This window comes from Geotrypetes seraphini, chromosome 1, assembly GCF_902459505.1.
Source record: "Geotrypetes seraphini chromosome 1, aGeoSer1.1, whole genome shotgun sequence".
In the NCBI taxonomy this organism is placed as follows: Eukaryota; Metazoa; Chordata; class Amphibia; order Gymnophiona; family Dermophiidae; genus Geotrypetes; species Geotrypetes seraphini.
The window spans coordinates 247,211,438-247,230,989 of NC_047084.1; the positions used below are offsets into that span (position 1 = coordinate 247,211,438).

Genomic DNA, 19,552 nt, shown 5'->3' on the forward strand with positions numbered 1-19,552 from the left:
GACAGCCTAGCAGAGGCTCTGAGGCTGTTGAGCTGAGGTGTGTAATGAAAAGGCTGTGAAGGAGATTTCTACTGTAAATTTAAGTTTGTAGTTATATTTCAAAGGAAGATTGATAGATTCTGAGCTCTCCTGGGAGAACAGTATAGAAAAAATAAAGAATAAATAACTTTTAAAGTGTCTTTCAGAATTTAAACTGGATTTTTGTGACTCCTGTTGCTAAAATGAAACATTAAGTACTGGGAAATAGAGAATTTTAATCCCACTGATTCAACTGAGATTGCCTAATATTAAGGCAATAGTGTTTTTTATTTAATTTAGTGTTCAGCTATTTTCTCTACTGGAGTGCATTCCTGAAGTCTCTTCTGGTTATTGGTCTGCTGAGACCTTGGCCAGTATTGACCACTATGTGAAGTTTGGAGAATCTGAAACTCTTTGTGGAGCCTGAATGTTCTTTTGAAAACTGAGAGTCTAGAATCTTAGGAGTGATCCATTGTCTTAGGATTCTAAGAAGTTCTGTGGTACAGAGTTGTTTCTAGTCGGTATTCTGATATACTGCATTATCAGTTTCTGTGTAAAGAAGCTGTGAAACTGTGAGGTAATTACTGAGGAGTTTTATTATTTCTGAATCAAAGACACAAGGATATTCAGATAAAGCTAAAGTGGCACAGATATTGTGTGTATGTGTGTATTAAAACTCTGTGAGCTGATGTAATATCAGAAGCATTTTTAGGGGGTTTTGATGGTCAGCTTAGGGATAAAAAAAATTATCTGTTCTTATGCACATGTAGTTAGAAATACATGATCTTAGCCTATGAATACTGACTTTAGTCTGTATTCATTCAGGGAGGTTAGGATTTTGTTTATTTTACTTTGTTTTCTTCAGAGGAGCTACTGGTTACAGAGAGGTGGGATATCAACTCAGTAGTACCCAGCTCAAGAAAGTGGCAATACTGGTGAAATCAGGGTTTAAAAAAAAAAAAAAAAATACTTTATTTTTGTGTGCACACATACTTTTTTTTTTGTATGTTATTAAACTTTGTGACTGAGAAACACTCTTATTTTAAAGAGTCACCTAATCAAATACCAGTGGTTCTGGATATTCTGGAACAAAGCTGGTATTTAGCTGAAAGGCATGACCTGTTTATTTGAGGTTTGAATATTATCACTAATTATGATTGTGTAATCTATGTAAAGTTGATCACACATGAATGGTAAATTAGTATTGCTATTTGTTTATATTTAAATTTAATTAACCTTGTTTAAACAACATTGATTTTATTTATTTATTTAAGCATTTATATACCACTTATAATCTAAGTAGTTTACATTCAGGTACTCAAGCATTTTTCCCTATCTGTCCAGGCAGGCTCACACTTAATCTAATGTTGGACATACCTATTTAGTTTTCTTTCACCCTCAATTGTTATTGTTTGTTTTAGTTCATTGGGGAGGACGGGATATAAAACGAAACAAATAAATACAACTATTTAATAGCTCGTTTTATCAAGCTGCACTAGAGGTTTTTAGGATGGTCCAGCACAGTAACCTCTTCGTTTACAAAACCACGGAGACAGTTTTTAGAGCAGGCTGGCACGCTGAATGCTCTGTGCTGCTCCCAAAGCTCATAGGAATTCTGAGTGTCGGGAGCAGTACAGAGCATTCAGGGCACTGACCTGCGCTAAAACTGCTTTTGCAGTTTTGTAAACAAGGGGGGGGGGTTTAAATACTCTGACGCTCATAGAATTCCTGAGTGTCGGAGCACTTATCTCTCTGGTCCATGCTAAAAAACTCTAATGCAGATTGATAAAAGGGGGGGGGGGGGAGGGGGTAAATGTTTAACCTCTGTGTTGATGTGAATTGAAGGGGCAACCTATTGAAACATCTGACCATGATTATACATGTCATACATGTAATTGTAATAATTAAATTGTAATTTAATTGCATCACATTACCACTAGGGGGTTCTACATATTGTTGGGTTATGGTCCCTATGTCCAACCCCCATATTATTTATTATTGTATGGCATTTTTAACAATATTTATCCTGATTGTTATTTAAATTCGTGTTTCATTCGTAGTGCCTCAGGGATGTAGGGAATATACAGTATACTGAAGTTAGATGGTATTAGGGAACTAAATTAAACCAAAAAGCATGGCATAGGAACAGTGGCATACTAAGGGGAGGCAGGGGGGGAAGTCCGCCCCGGGTGCAAGCCCTGAGGGGGTGCTCCGGCATCCGTTCCCCCTCCCCCCCGACGTTTGGTTCTTCCCCTCTGGCCTCCCTGCACCATTTAGAGTAGCGAAGCAGCCTGCAGCAAGATCGCGATGTCAGTGATCTTGCGCTGCTTCGTGCTGTCCTCCGCTGTGATCGCGCCCCCTCCACTGAAGTCAGAGGAGGAGGGCGGGTCTGCGGCGGAGGACAGCACAAGCAGCTAAAGATCGCTGACATCGCGATCTTGCTGCAGGCTGCTTCCCTATTCTAAATGGTGCGGGGAGGCCAGAGGGGAAGAACCGGACGTCGGGGTGAGGGGTGGGGCGGGCAGGCAGGCCTTCAGGGGGAGATGCAGGCCTTAAAGGGGGGTGGGGACAAGCCTTCATGGGAGGAGACAGGCTTTCGGTGGGGGGACAGGCAGGCAGGCCTTTAAGGGGGGGACAGGCCTTCAAGGGGGGGGGGACAGGCCTTCGGGGGGGGGTGCAGGCCTTCAAGGGGGGGTGCAGGCCTTCAAGGGGGGGGACAGGCCTTCAGGGGGAGATGCAGGCCTTAAAGGGGGGGGACAAGCCTTCATGGGGGGAGACAGGGTTTTGGGGGGGAACAGGCAGGCAGGCCTTTAAAGGGGGGGGACAGGCCTACAAGGGGGTGGGACAGGCCTTCAAGGGGGGGACAGGCCTTTAAGGGGGGGACATGCCTTCAAGGGGGGGACATGCCTTCAAGGGGGGGGACTGGCCTACAAGGGGGTGGGACAGGCCTTCAAGGGGGGGACAGGCCTTCGGGGGGGGGTGCAGGCCTTTGGGGGGTGCAGGCCTTCAAGGGGGAGGGACAGGCCTTCAGGGGTGAGATGCAGGCCTTAAAGGGGGGGACAAGCCTTCATGGGGGAGACAGGCTTTTGGGGGGGGACAGGCAGGCAGGCCTTCAAGGGGGGGACAGGCCTTTAAGGGGGGGGGACAGGCCTACAAGGTGGTGGGACAGGCCTTCAGGGGTGAGATGCAGACCTTTAAGGGGGGGACAGGCCTTTGGGGGAGACCCTGGTGTAGAAGTACACAGAGGGAAGGGGGTGTTCAAAGAGATGGGCATATGCCAGACTTTGGGGGGGAAGAAATAATGGGTCTGAAAATAGAGGAGAGGGAGAGAGATGATGGACCATGGGATTTAGGGAGGGAAGGAACAGAAAGGGAGAGAAATTGGACACAAGGGATGGTGTGGAGGAGGGATAGAGATACTGGATAGGAGAGTAATTGGAAAAAGAAAGGGAGAGATGGTGGGCCCTGGGGTGGTGGGGAAGGAGGGAGATATGCCGGATGAAAGGGTAGTTAAGAAAAGGTGGATCTGTGGAGGGAGATAAAAAAAAGGAAAGATACCAGACTTCCTGGGGAGGGAAGAGAAATGGAAAGGGAGGACAGAGATGGCAGATGGATGGTTAGCATGAAGAAAGAAGGAGACCCTGGCAAGCAAGTTATCAGAAAAAAACCAGAGCCTGGGACCAACAAGATTTGAAAAATAACCAGACAACAAAAGGTAGAAAAATTAATTTTATTTTCTGTTTTGTGATTACAATATGTCAGATTTGAAATGTGTATCCTGCCAGAGCTGGTGTAAAACCGCAAACATGAGCTAGGATTTAACAGAGAGAGGAAAAGTCCTTTTTGTTTCTTTATTTTATTTACACCACAGCGCCAGTGTGGTTAGGAGAAGCCAAAAGGGGTGAAAAAGCTATAAAACCCACCAAGATTTTGAAAAAAATCACCTAACTGGGCAGGAAAATCGAATCGAAAAACTAATTAAATAGGCTGAATCGAAATTTTTCTTCCTGAATCGGGCAGTTTGCGCTACTGTCTCAGACTTTAGGACCTGGGATTGAGGAGAGATGGCATCCTCAGGACTTTATAATGCAAGTGAAACGAGGATTTAGTCAGACTTTTGAAGGGTCTGCAGAAGAAAAATATTGTATAGGCCGGGGACATGAGACAGCAGGAAATGGGTACTTTTCTTCCTTCTATTTTTGTGAATGGAAAGGCTGAGGATGTCAGAGAGTTCAGTTAAAATATGTGCTTTATAAAAAAAATATAATAATGTGTTTTATAAAGTTTATAAGCATTGCTGGCCTACCCGGTGAGGTGTTCCTAGTGGTGGTGGTGGCAGTGTGTCAATGTGTTGAGAGGAAGAGGTGGTCTGGGAAATTCTCCTGAGCAAACTCCGGGCCCATTCCACCCCCCAGTTAGTCCACTCCACTCAACTGGTTCACATACTGAGTGGGTCTTTGTGCCTAGATAGTTGTTTTGGGATCTCTTCCAGTGGTTTGTCAGTATCTCCTTGTGGTCCAAGGAAGGAAACTTTGTTAACCTTAGCATTGACCTTTTGTAACAGTGCTGCTTGTGTGGCATTAGGCTATGTAGTGATCAAAAAGAAAAAAAAAACAGATCTTTGCACATTTTTGCACTATAGGTGGGTATATGAGGAGATTCACATTTCCTGCACAGCTAAGTCCGTGTGAAGTTCCCTTGTACTGTATTTGACATCTAGCACTGTCTCTGTTTGGAAGGAAAGATCTAAGCTTAAAAATGAAGTGGCCAGAAGTTATGGTAAAAGCAGATAGCTTAGCTGGTTTTAAGAAAGATTTGGACAAATTCCTGGAGGAAAAGTCCATAGTCTGTTATTAAGACATGGGGAAGTGTCTGCTTGCCCTGGATCGGTAGCATGGAATGTTGCTACTCTTTGGGTTTTGACCAGGTACTAGTGACCTGGATTGGCTACCATGAGAATGGGCTACTGGGCATGATGGACCATTGGTCTGACCAAGTTAGGCTATTCTTATGTTATGTTCTCATCTGTAGGGGCCTTTGTTTTCACTTCTTATTTTAATGTATTTTTTTTCTGGGAACTTATCAGTGTTTTTTATAATGGGAACAAAAATGGAAGAGGATTAATGTGTGTGGAATGGGGGGTGGGGGGGGTAACTAATTTCTTCAGCTAAATAATTAAATCCAACTCAACCAGACATAGGAGAACTCGCACACCATTCACACACCCTCCAACCAAAAACGTCAAAAGAAAAAAACTGTTCGACAACCACCTAGCCATTCGAGCTGCAACACTCGACCCCCAACTCTACAACCTATTGACCTCGACCACAGACTACAAAACCTTCAAAAAAGAAATAAAAACCCTTCTATTCAAAAAACACATAAAACCAAACTAACCCAATCAGAACTGTCCCAAGCATCACCTGCAACTACTCCATATGTACTTCTCATGTCATGACAATTCAGACATAATTTATGTTATGTTATGTTTGGAATAATGGTTACATATATGAGGTTCAATAAAAGAATATTTTCACTCCCTGTTTCTATTCTAACCATTTATACCGTTTCATGGTTATTACAAAAAATATTTTTTACATGGGGGGTGTCAAAAAAATGATGGGCCCCGGGTGCCACATGCCCTAGTACGCCACTGCGTAGGAATGAGCTAAAAGCCCACGAAAAGGAGAGACGTGAGTTAGGTTTACTAACTGGTTGCCAGGGCAACCGTGGGAGGGAGCTCTCCCAGGCCAGTGCAACAGCGCGATGGGGCATAAGCCGCCGCCGCCACTCTGGCAAGAAGAACCAGGGCTGCTGCCTCTTCTTTTCAACTCGGTGAGCGGCAGTATAATTAATTTTCGTTGTTACACGTACCTCCACACAAATGGTACCTTCTTTGAGTCCACCTCCCCCTGTTTGATGGAGGTAGTACAGCAGGTTGGTGAGCTGAACAAAATGTTTGTCTGACACTGAAAGGAAACTATCGAGGGGACTGCCTCCCAGCCTTTTCCCTGCCATTATTTCCTTATGAAAATAAGAGCTCTCGCCACGTGACGTGCTTTAGCAAAGTGCGTGTTACAAGTCAGTGCGTTCTGCGTTGTGCAGAAACCCATTACCTGATTTACTGCTGTTGCAGGCTTGTCAACTTTCCTTGTGCCCCTTTAAAGAGAATGTGCTTTGTTTTCTTTCTGCCAGAGATGGAGCAATGAGAAAAGCTGATAGCAAGACCGAAAATAAAGGGAGGGGGCATTGAGGAGGAGGCTAAGGCAAGGGCTGAGGCCATCTGTTGCTGCTTTCCAGCTGCCAATAGACAATCATCCCCAGCAGTTAAGAAGATCAGCTAATGTGTTTTGGAAGCTTTTGAGCCGTCGCTCTCTGCCTCTTTGCCCAGCACCATCTGCCGAGTATGGCCGTCACGTTGCACTTGTTGCTGCTGTTGGTTTGCGGAAGTACCGCTTTTGAAATGCAAACTCAGTACAAATCGTCTGCAAGTCTGCAATTTGGTTCGGTACCTGCTGGAAGTTATGGCACACATGCATACCACGAACCGGGAGTGATTGGATTATTGTTCCAGATAGTCCAGGCTTTTCTCTATTTAGTACAACCACATCCTTTTCCAGAAGGTAAGTGTTAATCATTGTGGTAACGGTATGCTTTTAGCAGTGTTGTCAAAGTACTTAAGTAAAAGTAAAAACACATGTATTTTCTTTAATACTAAAGTAAAAGTACAGTGAAGAACACATTTTAAAAGTTACTTAAGTAAAAGTAAAAAAAAGGTATTGCCTAATATAACACTTTTTGAGTAAAAAGTAAAAGTATCATAACTACAATGAATGCAACTACTATTAATATTTTTATCCCAACAATTTTATTGCTCTACAATTTTTCAATCCACTATGCTTTTAGTAAACTACCCCCCTTTTTTTTTCCTTTCTTTTACAAAGTCATGCAGCTCAGTGCTGCACAACAAATGCTTAGACACCCAGCCAATTCCTGTGAGCATCAGAGTATTTACTGCACTGTTGGCTTTAGTAAAAGAACCTGTAAATTTTGAAAATGACTGTCATTCATGCAAGTGTGCTTGTGAATCCTTATTGAACCAGCACAGCTAAAAAGGTATTAAGCAACTGCACTGGCAGAAAGTAGATTGCTCAGTCTAATTATAAGGTTCCTTCAAATCAGGCCAGGCTAAAATATTACTGATGTCTTTTGACTGAGTCTAAAGATATTGATTCCAAGCAACCTGTATTTGAAACACTTGACTTCCATACAAAAATTACTTTATTATCATCATCATCGTTATCATGTACGTTAGAAGCAATATGGTTTACTTCATCACTTGCAAATTCAACTTCATTATGCTGGCCAATTACAGAGAAGGCTTTCATAGAGTTGGAATCATTGTCTGTTGATCTAACAATTTTTTCATTTGATGGCAAACTCTATTGGAATGTCTTCAAGAATGCCAAATATGTGGGAACCCTTCGATCTTGGGCCCAGACAAGCAGGCTTCCTTCCTTTCTAAAGACTGTCAATTCAGTACAGTCGCCCAATGTAAAATTTTCCTTGGGATGACCAGCAGTTTGTTGCATAGAAAATGACACGGTGGCTGTTACCCATGGTAAGCTGCGGGTGACCACGGGTCACCCGCCAAAATGGTATTGGGGGGGAACAGTGTTCACTGCAGCTACGGGGACAAGGCCATTCACCGCCCTGGGGAGTGGTGAATGGCCTTGTTTCTGCAGTTAAGGAGGGAACGCGTGCAGTCACTGATCGCGCTCCCTCCCTCCTTACTGATAGCCGCTGCTGCCGCACGAGCATCTCTCTCCCTGCCCCTTACCTTTGCGGCAGGCAATTTCTCTAAATTTGCTTCCTACAAGCAGCCAGAGCGTTGAAATCATGTGTGGCTGCTGTAAAGGTCATATCTGACGCAACCGGAAGTTACATCGGAGACAACCTTTCCTGCAGCCACATGCGATTTCAACACCCAGCTGCACGTAGGAAGCAAATTTAAAAATTGCCTGCCATGAAGGTAAGGGGAAGGGAGTGAGAAAGGGAGGAAAGGTGGGGTGGAGAAGAATATACGATGAAGGGAACTGGAGAAGGTGGGGTGCCGAGGAAGACGCTGAAGGGAACTGGGGGAAGGTGGGGTGCCGAGGAACAGACGCTGAAGGGAACTGGGGAAGGTGGGGTGGGGAGGAACAGGTGCTGAAGGGAAATGGGGAAGGTGGGGTGGGGAGGAACAGGCGCTGAAGGGAAAAGGGGAAGAGAGAGATTCCAGACTATGGGGGGAGCGGAGGGAAGAAGATGGGTGCCAGACCAATTGGGGGGAGGGGGGGAGGGAGAGAAGGAAGGGAGAGGCACAGTAACAGAGCATTTGGAAGAGACAGAGAAGGCAGACAGTGGATGGGAGGAAATGAATGAGGAGAGGATGAGGAAAGCAGAAACCAGACAACAAAGGTAGAAAAAAAATTTATATTTTTATTTTATTTTATTTTTTTGCTTTAGGATAAATTAGTATATTGGTTGTGTTGATAAAAATTTATAAACAAAGCCCTGCCAGCTGAACATCTCTTTCTCTAGTTCAGCAGCCAGAACTTTGATTTATAAGGAAGGAATAAGCTAAATATTGCAATACTGAGGCTTGTATGGATGCTGCCGGGGACTGTGGTCGTGGAGATAGGACGGGGACAAATTTTTTCCCCGTGTCATTCTCTACTGTTGCAGTAGAGACATATGAGGTCTAACAGTTAAATTGGCAAACTTGCCTCCGTGTGCTTACTTTGGCAGCACTGTACAAACAACTCAATAAGGTTTCATAACCTTGGTATATCAATGTGTCAAATCTGTTCATGTCGATGTGTTGTAGTGTCTTGCTGAGTGGTGTTCATTATTATTGTTGCATGTTTTTGTGTGCCGTCACGAGAATGACGGAGCTTGAATTAGAGCAACGAACAAACATTGAATTTCTTGTTAAACTTGGCAAGAATGGAAGTGAAATCAGGACATGTTAGCCCAAGTTTATGGGGATAATACCATGAAGAAAACAGCAGTGTACAAATGGATTAAATGTTTTTCTGAAGGGAGAGAAAGCGTCACTGATGAAGAAAGGTCAGGGCGGCCAGTAACGAGCAGAACTGACAAAAACATTGCATAATTCATCGAATTGTGCGTCAAAATTGTCAGCTGACTGTGAGAAGCATAGCAGACCAAGGATAGAGAAACAGCAAAATCTTAACTGAAAATCTTGGCATGAGAAAGGTGTGTGCAAAAATGGTCCTGATGGAACTCACCAATGAACAAAAGCAAAGGAGAGTTGAAGTTTGCTAAGACCTTTTGGGAGAGGCAAGATGATGTTTTGGGCCGTGTTATCACTTGTGCTGAAACATGGGTATACCAATGCAAAGTGTCAAAGTTCACAATGGAAGTCAGCCAGTTCTGCATGACCCAAAAAGTTCTGCTAGTCCAAATCACGAGTCAAAACTATGTTGCTAATCTTTTTGATATCAGAGGGATTGTTCATTATGAATTTGTACCAACTGGACAAACAGTTAACTATTTGGAAGTGCTGAAAAGGCTGCGTGAAAAAGTTAGATGAAAATGACCTGAACTTTTTGGCAACAATTCGTGGCTCTTGCATCACGACAATGCACCAGCTCACATGGCACTGTCTGTAAGGGAGTTTTTAGCCAGAAAATAAATAACTGTATTGGAAAACCCTCCCTACTCACCTGATCTGGCACCCAATGACTTTTTTCTTTACCTGAAGATAAAAAAAATATTGAAAGGAAGACATTTTGATAACATTCAGGACAGTTTTTTTTATAATATCGCTGTCTGTATACAGTCTCTTCCTCTGCAAACTGCTCTGTACTGTTTGTGGTATTGCAGAATATAAAAATAAAGTTGTTATTATTGTTATCAAGGATAATTCGATGACAGTTCTGATGGGCATTCCAGAAAAAGACTTCCAAAATTGCTTTGAAGGGTGGACTAGGTGCTGGTGTCAGTGCATAGCTTGCCAAAGGGGAGTAGTACTTCGAAGGTGACTATAGTGATATTCAGAAATGAGGTATGTAGCACTTTTTCAAAGATGAGTTCACAAACTTAATTGTTGGACCTCGTACGTTTGCTCACCAAGAAATGCTACCAGCTTCAGCTTCAGCTTCATCTCCACTTCATAATTACCCAACTCATCACTATTCTGTTTGGCTGGAGACCAGTATCAAATTCAACATACACACACAACTCCACTGTAGAGAATGACATGTGGACAAATTTTCCCTGTCGGATCTCTCTATCCCCATTCCATCCAAAAATATATTATTGAAAATTTTTAGTATTTAATCTATTAACATGAAAGAGCATTATAAGGGGCCACAAGAGCCACACCTAAGACTATTTGCCCCATTACAACCATTACACTCTTACAGTGCCCAATATATCATTCACACATGCTGTGATGGAAGAAGATGAGTTGGATATAGTGGTGATCACGGAGACATGGTTCACGGAGAACCATGACTGGGATGTAGTTATACTGGGCTATAATCTGTTCTGGAAAGACAGGGTAGGAAGACAAGGAAGGGGAGTAGTGTTATATGTTAAAGATAATATTAAAGCCACACAATTGCAGGATCTGTAGGACACGGAAGAGGCACTATGGATCAATTTGGAAAGAAGGAATGGTGAATATTTTTACATTGATGTGATATACAGGCCTCCTTCACAAACGGAAGAAGTGGACAGATTTAATAGTAGACATTCAGAATATATCTAAAAAAGGGAAGTTTTATTAATAGGTGATTTTAATATGCTGGATGTTGATTGGGGTATCCCTATTGCAGGGTCTTCTAGAAGTAGGGAGATCCTGGATTCTCTACAAGAACTGTTCCAGCAGTTGATAATGGAACCCATGCGGGATGGGGTCAAACGGGACTTAGTGCTTACAACGGGGAAAGTGTTTCTGTTGTTACAGTGGGTGATCATCTGGCATCCAGTCATCACTGCATGGTACGGTTTAATAATAAGATGGGTACAGAGAGGGTTCATTCAAAAGCAAAGGTTCTAGACTTTTAAAAAAGCTAACTTTGTTCGGATTAGGGATTATGTCAAGAAATTGTTGTCTGGAAGGAGTGGAAATGCAGTGAGCAAAACTGAAAGGAGTAATTGTAAGAGCGATAAATTTTTTTGTGAGGCAAGTAAGTAAAAGTAAGAAGAAAAGAAGGCTGCTTTGGTTCTCAAAAGTAGTAGCTGAGAAGGTAAGGAATAAGCGGTTAGCTTTCATAAACTACAAAAGATCGCAGAAAGAGGAAGAAGGGCAAAAATATCTGAAAAAGTTAAGAGAGGCTGTCATGTAGTCAGGAACACAAAGATGCAAATGGAAGAAAAAAATAGCTGACACGGTAAAATGGGTAGACAAGACATTTTTTAGATATATTAGCGATAGGAAGAAATGCAAAAGTGGCATTGTGAGACGTAAAAGTGAAGGGGATAAATATGTAGAAGCTGATAAAGAAAAGGCTGAATTGCTTAACAAATATTTCTGTTCTGTGTTCACAGTTTAAGTGCCTGGAACTTGACCGCAGAAGACAAATGTGAGTAGGGATGGAGTAGTGGTAGACCCTGATCGATTTTCAGAGGGATATGTTTGTGAGTAGCTAGCTAAAATAAAGGTAGCCAAAGCGATGGGGCCGGATGGTGTACATCTGAAGGTGCTGAAGTAACTTAGGGAAGTTCTGGTGGCTCTGCTGACTGACCTTTTCAACGAGTCTCTAGAGTCGGGAGTTGTACTGGAGGACTGAAGAAGGGCGGATGTGGTCCCTCTCCACAAAAGTGAAGTAAGGAAGAAGTAGGGAATTACAGGCCGGTAAGTCTTAACTTCTGTGGTAAGTAAAATAATGGAAATGTATTTAAAACAGAGAATGGTCAAGTTTCGGACCGGAGGCAACATGGATTCACTAGAAGTAGGTCTTGTCAGACAAATCCGATTAATTGCTTTGACTGGGTGACCAGAGAATTGGATAGAGGGAGTGCACTATGTGTGATGTATTTAGATTTTAGCAAAGCCTTCGACAGTGTTCCACACAGATGTCTAATAAATAAACTGAGTGCCCTCCGGATGGGTCCCAAAGTAACGGTCTGGGTCAAGAACTGATTGAGTGGAAGGCAACAGAGGATAGTGATCAATGGAGATCGCTCTGAGGAAAGGGAGGTTACCAGTGGTGTGCCTCAAGGCTCTGTTCTTGGGCCTGTTCTTTTTAACATTTTTATAAACGATATTACTGAAGGGCTGTTGGGTAAGATTTGCCTCTTTGCGCATGACACCAAAATCTGCAATAGAGTAGACACCCCGGATATTTCAAACAGACCCAGACACATGAAATGGTTATGGAGAGGTGAATTGAAACTAAAGCATAAGAGATTGATAGTTGCAGACTAGGCAATAATGAGTAAAAGGGGGGAGTGGGTCTGCCCCAGGTGCCGTCTTAGTGGGGATACCGACAGCTGTCCTTCTCTCTGCCCCTCTTCCCCCCCCACTACCATGCATGCCCGTCCCTTCCCTTCCCCATACCTCTTTAACGTTCCTGGCATGAGCAGCAACCCGAACAGGCTGCTCGTGGCTCTTCATCTGATTTCACTTCCTGGACCCGCACCTAGGAAGTGACGTCAGAGGAAGAGCTGACATGGGCACGAGCTGTCGGTTGGGGTTGCTACTCACGCTGGGAACATTAAAGAGATATGGGGGAAGGAAAGGGGCGCGTGCGTGTGGAAGGAGGGGGTGGGGAAGGAGCGGATGAGGTGGGGGATGGAGAAGAGGGCAGGGGAGGGTCGCCTTTCACCCTCACTATGCCACTGAAACCAGGATAGTGGATTATGGAGTAGATGGTTTACAGCAAATACGGGGGAAAAAAACACCTTAGGGAAAAAACACCTTTGAGAACAGATAGATGTGTATTCTGTAGGAAAAAGCAGGAAGCAATTACCAATCTTGTAGTGACTGCAAATTTGCATTGCAGAAAGCCTCTAGTACCATTTTATTGTGCCTATCTCATCCTCTGTAAACATAGCTGTAGTAGAAGAGCATTAGAATCACAATCCTAAGACAATTATGGAAAAAGAAAAGGTTTTGGTTATTTGGGGCATTCCAGTTCCAATGCAAGAGAACAGAACTGCATTGATTATAGAGATGTCAGTTCCAAAGCAATTATTCTATTAATAGGGAGGGAGAAGATCTAGAAATTTGATCATGTCACTCCTTTGCTGAAGAATGCTCACTGGTTTCCCATTCATCATCGGATCATTTATAAAATCACCCTTCTTACTTTTAAGACCCGACAGACCAATGCATCAGCATTTACAGACAGAATTCTTATTCCATATGATCCCCCCCAGAACTTTAAGGTCCTCATTTCAACACACTCTTACCGTTCCTTCACTAAAAATAATTAGCACTCGCTGTGCATACATTTTTTCAGTAACGGCACCTTCAATTTGGAACTTGCTTCCATTTTATTTAAGAGCAGAACAAAGTCTGGATAAATTTAAGAGTAGCTTAAAATGCTTTCTTTTTAAAGATGTATACGATTGATTTATCCCATGCCTTTTTAATCTATCTTCACTTTTTACAAATTTTAAATATTTCCCAATCCTTTTCTATCCTTTGTTTCTATCCTTTTTTTTTTTAAGAATTTTAATTTTTCCCCTTCTATCCTTTTTGCTTTACCTTCCCCCCCAAGTTAGACTGTTTTTGTTTACTTAGATTTTTAATGTACAACGCTTTGAAATTTTATGTTAAGCGTTTAAATCAAATTTTAATAAACTATGAAACTGTGAAATACCAAGGAATTGCAGCCAGAAACCAGGAAAATGTGGCAGAAAAGTACAAAATATTTCCCATTGTATTGGGAGCCACATGCTCGATGAAAAAGAATTTTCAAGCACATCTTAATAGATTGCCTATAGAAGATGAGACAAAAGTACCCTCTTAAGAGCTTTTTGCTGTTTTTTCAGAAAACACTTGGAATTTCAATGTGAAGTATTAAAGCTTTATTTGTTGCTACTGTCTACGTATGTGCATTGTGTCATGAGTTTACCTTTAAAAATGACAGTTACACACTTTTTAGCATGACTACATAGTGACTTTTGCCTGTTCACAGTTGTTTGCACTGTAAAAATACCATTATTAGAAGAAACAAATGGGGTACCAGCTTATTGTTAATAATATCACAGAGATGAAAACTTTTGTATAGAGAACAATTTTAGAGGCCTTCCGCAAGCTCCACCTAAAGCTGCAAACAATCGCTAAACTCAAGGAAGTGTTACAAATGATCTGGGACAGCCTGCCAAAGAGACTGGTTGACAAAGCTATTAGGAATTTCCCAAAGCAGCTGAAGTCCTGTGTTTAAAGCTAGAAGTGGATGCTTTGAAATTCTTACACATTGTTAATTGAATTGTTTGACATTATTTTACTGTGCTCATGTTTAAGAAGCAAAAATTGTTATAATTTTCTTGTTGTATAGCAAGCACTTTCTCCATTTTATAAATATGACAGACTGAATTCCACCAAAAGGTATAATTAAGTTTAGTAAAATCCTTCCAATTTCCAGTAATATGTTTTAATTGGTTGATTCCTAATGGAAGGGATGGTGAGGGAGGGTTTCTTTTTTATGCTTTTGATAATAATATATAAGAATGTCAAGTGATTTGTAAGAATTCTCTGTTTGAATATTATACACTTCTTATAAGATATGAAAATGAATAAAGATTTAAAAAAAAAAAAAAAAAGTGCAAAATTTCCTAGATAGTAACACTAAGGGCTCCTTTTACTAAGGTGAGCTAGCGTTTTTAGCGCATGCAGCAGATTAACATGCGATAAGCTCACGCTACGCAGCTAGAACTAATGCCAGCTCAATGCTGGTGTTAGCGTCTAGTGCGCGCGGCATTGTAGCATGCGCTATTCCATGTGTTAATGCCCTAACGCAGCTTAGTAAAAGGAGCCTTAAAATGCCAACATCAACATAGCTTAAGATCATTTTTAAATATTTAATAGTAATACATAAGTATGATGAGTAAATAAATATGTAAAATTATTTGAAATTCAAAGCGATTTGCTGAGAAAATGTAAAAAAAACCCCAAAAAACCTGTAGGTGGTTGCCAAATATACTTGATTATGAGTCAAGAAATTTTGTCCAAAAAGTGTCCTCAAAATTTGGAATCGTCTTATCTACGGATAATATTTATTAAAAAAAATGTGGCAGTGATCCCCCATTCCTGGCACAAGTGGCATGGCTACCCCCTCCCCCCCCCCGCACATGGCATGAGATGCATTGCAAATTAACCCCTTGCCCCTCACACAAGCAGCATCACAATCCTCACCATCATCAGCCTTGTTCCTTCAATTTTCAAATTTCTTGCTTACAGTGCTGGTACTGCAGAGTCTGCTCCAAGCATGCCCTCTGACCTCTCCCATCACTACAGTTAACAGTGAGTTAAGTTAGAGGGGATGAGACAGTTAAGGTGCGCTCTGGGAATTGGTGAACTGCGTTTCTTGCTTTTGGACAGGTTTGAGATTGCTATTTGTTCTATTTTATACTGTGTGAAAAATCCTATTTGGCAATTGCCATTATTTAATGCTAACACAGCATCTACAAGACCCCTGATGTAGACATAATGCCAAAAAACAGCTGTTTCGGGTCAATAAATAAAGCTTTTGTCCTTCAGACGTCTGCTACTACTGGTCCTTGAATATTGGGCCCTACGTTTTTCAAAATTTCCTTCTACAAGATGACTGTTTGCAGCTGAATTATTCTTTTGCTAATATTGCTGATATTGCTCTATATACTGTATCTGCATCTAAGCTTTAGGAAAATCAAACAGAAGTTAACCTTGACGAGCAGGCATTTGGCAACCTTGAACTGTCTACATTTATAGAGTTGTCCTCAGATGTCATTTCTACATGAACTCCTCTTGTGGCCTTTATTTCTGCATAATCTGATAAGATTATGATATTGAAAGACATGTCAATATTCAGCCTGTGACATTCAGAATTTTTTTTTAAACACTGCCCTCTTTGGGCAGAATTAGCTTGGATATTCAATGCCAGACAATGTCCAGGCACTGGCACTGAATATCCAAGGCTAACTGAAAAAGTGCTATCTGCCAGAGTTTATGTAATTTCTGGCTGAATATTGAGATTCACATAAACAGAATCGGGCACTGCAGCCTCTCCAATTACCCTCCCTCCCAATCCTGTAAGTGCCCCTGGGACTACCTGGAATGTCTACGGTGATATAGAAGCTCCTGGGTGCAGAAGGGATGCCCACTCCTGCCCATTGCATGTCCAGCCTCAAGGTTTCAAGGTTTATTAGGATTTGTTATCCCACGGCTTATAATATGCCTTACTGGGTCAGATCAATGGTCCATCAGGCCCAGTAGCCTGTTCTCATGGTGGCCAATCCAGGTCACTAGTACCTAGCCAAAACCCAAAGAGTAGCAACATTCCATGCTACCGATCCAGGGCAAGGGGGAATGTCATGAAGGAAAAATGGAAAGAACTCCAGAAATTCTTATAGTAAAGAAGAGGATGGGTAAAACATAAGGAACGGTATCTGTGTCTTAGTTCAACCATGTTATTGCTAATGAGTAACCTAAGTAAATGTGTCTTTGAAAAGAAATGTCATAATATTGGTTTTAAATTTTTCAAGGGAGGTCTGTGTTCTTAAATGACCCATAGCGTCCATTTTGTAGTACTCTGTTCTGCCCTCTCTAGAATGATTCTGTATCACCTTTAGTTGGTAATGCTTTCACAGGACAAATGCTCTTCCACAATTTCTGAAAGAACTGTTTTGGGTTCTATCTAGTTTATTTCAATATCTCTCTTGTAACTGGATTTTTTTTTTTTTTTTTTTTTCATATTTTTGTACTTTTTGACCCAGATTCTCAAAATGGCACCAGAATCGGCCGGCACCTGTAAAAATGGTGCCAGTCGCATGTCACTGAAACTATGGTGAGAATTGCAGTCTGCATAGAAGATAGGCACTACAAATATAGGCCAGGGTTTTACAGGCCTATGTTTCCAGCTGAATCAATGTAGAATCATGTTTAGTGGTGCTGAACATTAACCCCGCACATAACCACGCCACTTTGACATTCAGCATCGGTAAGCGTCTGGGTAGTTGTGATTCAGGCACCTTTTTTTGTAGTCACCTTGTGGTGCCTACTATTTTTTTTTCTTAAGTAGTTTTTAATTGGGTTTTTTTTATGGCATGGTCAATTAAACACTTACATCAAAAATATACAAAAACATACAAAAACTTGTTTTATATGAACACTTGATTTAACACTTGGCCTTTACCCCAGCAGCGTTCAAACATTAATGGACAATCAGACACTTCTTGCCTGGAGGAACATCAGCTGAGCATTAATAGAAAAGTAGGATTACTTTATTGTTGATTCATTTGAGCTTATCTTCAAGGTTTAAACACACTATCAAGTAATGAGTAGCAGGTAGGAGGGTGCGATGGTGTTCTTAATAACGCCTTCATAACACACTGCTACCGGTGCTGGATGGGTGTTTCTGACTGAGCACATTCATATAAAGCAAGTTTTTGAATATTTTTGATGTTTATTTTTTTGTTTCATTTATTATAAATATAATTTAGCTTCAGAATTCCTGCAGGTTTTGAATTTGATATAAATTGGGAAATTCAGTATTTAATTGATTTCCTGAGTAGTTTTTTCAATTAAACACTTAGGCACCGTTCAGGCGCCTTCTGAACGGCGTCATTTTGAAAATCCAGGCCTTTGTGCTTTAGCTGTTACTTTTAGTTTATTATTGGAGCATATGAGATCAGTATCTTTATTAGCATCTTTAAATGATTTAGAAAACAAGATAACTACAACTACTACTACTATTAATCATTTCTATAGCAAAGACAATTAGTCTAAGAAAACACTTGAAACGAGTATCATGAAGATACAATTAGAGATAAACAAGCGAACATGGTACAGGAAGCAGACTAGTTTACCATAAATAATGCCTAAGTCACAAAGAAACCCTACATAAACTAATTTGGCAAGTCTAAGTCAAACAGATTTATACAGTTAGTGTGAGGAAGACATCATTTCCTTAAACACAGATGATTCAATTTACATGCATCTGATCTTTCATATTTATAAATTATAATAGAACTGTCTTCCACCAAAAGATGACATTGAGATTTTCAGAACAATTCCAGCTGCTAAAGATTTGTTGCATAGCTATTGAGAGTAAAACATTTAGTAGCCTTCCAACAGAAGGCAGTAAGGTGAATACCGAATGAAAAATAATGATTTTCAGTGAAGCCATAGGCTACACTGGAAAAAGTTGCTCAATCGTTGTCCAAATAAACTCTGGGGTAGTTATCAAGAGTTACAGAATTACAGGAGGGAAAAGCAGGGGCAATACATAAATACAAGAATGACTAAGGAGCAGATATAACATAGAAACAAACAAAGAGCAAACAGTTCAGCTATAGGAAGAGCTAAGGGCCAGGAGAGGGAAGCAGGATTTAATTCACAAAGAACTATTGAGATGGGGGATAGTGTTTCAACTTCGCCCTCTCCCACCCAGTTTCAAAACCAGAGCATAGTTGCAGGTCACACTTTGAAGCTTCCTACATTTCAAGCATCTATTGCAGCCCTAGGGAGATGCCAAGAGCCACTTAAGCTTTCCCAAGGCCACTTCCAGGTGAAATCATGTCCATGCCCAGCCTTGGGTGAGCTTAAGTATCCCGACACATCTCCCTGCACTTGTGATAGATACCTAAAATATAGGCAGCCTGCCTCAGGGTTTTTTTTTTATTTTTTATTTTAAAAAGAAAACATGTGTCCCGATTGGCTGGTTAGACAGTGGTAGGATGCCTACCGCTGCCTACAATCAGGATGCCGTTTATAGAATTTGCCTCTTTTTGTGTTTTTATCTATAGACCCCCTGACACAGGTGTATTGCTGAAACACAGCCCATGTCAAGTCTTTAAATTGATCCTGTTTAGGGTTATCAGATGTATGAATTTATCTGGACATATCCTCTTTTTAGAGGACTGACCAAACGTCTGGAGGGTTTTCCAAAACCTGGCACCTTGTCCAGGTTTTGAAAACCATTGAGCTTGGGGCCACGTCTGGAGGGCATCTGCGGTCCCGAAGAGGAGGAGTTTGTCTGAGATAGGGGTTGGGGGTGGAACAAGGCAGGGCTATGTGTAGAACAGGGCAAAGCCATGGGCAGGACCGGGGACAGAACGGCACGTGTCCTCTTTTTATGAGTACAAAATCTGGCAACAGTAATCATGTTCCATCACACCAATTCTTGGGGCCCAGTGTGCTATTTTTGCTGTGCAGAGCTATTTGTTAATAATGATAGTGGGTGCAAGTTGATGACATCACAGAAGAGGCAGCCCTATACTCCACTGGCCTCTACGTCTCACTTCAGCTTCATTAGTCATGACACCCAGATCCTTTTCCTGGGCCCCCATTTTCTCTTCAGCCACAATCGGG

General features: G+C 41.6%; 1 protein-coding gene across 3 annotated transcripts in view; it reads left to right on the forward strand.

Moving 5' to 3' along the window:
- Positions 1–5,727: 5,727 nt before the first annotated feature.
- Positions 5,728–19,552, forward strand: part of PROM1 (prominin 1) — a 170,270-nt gene continuing 156,445 nt past the window's right edge. Inside the window, exons 1-2 of one of the 3 annotated variants that reach the window (XM_033948839.1) lie at positions 5,728–5,853; positions 6,214–6,641. In XM_033948839.1, the coding sequence (XP_033804730.1) occupies positions 6,425–6,641 (217 nt within the window). In that variant the 5' untranslated portion in view covers positions 5,728–5,853; positions 6,214–6,424. Of the gene's footprint in view, positions 6,642–19,552 lie in introns of all 3 variants that reach the window. The other 2 variants (XM_033948830.1, XM_033948849.1) reach the window with 2 other exon arrangements.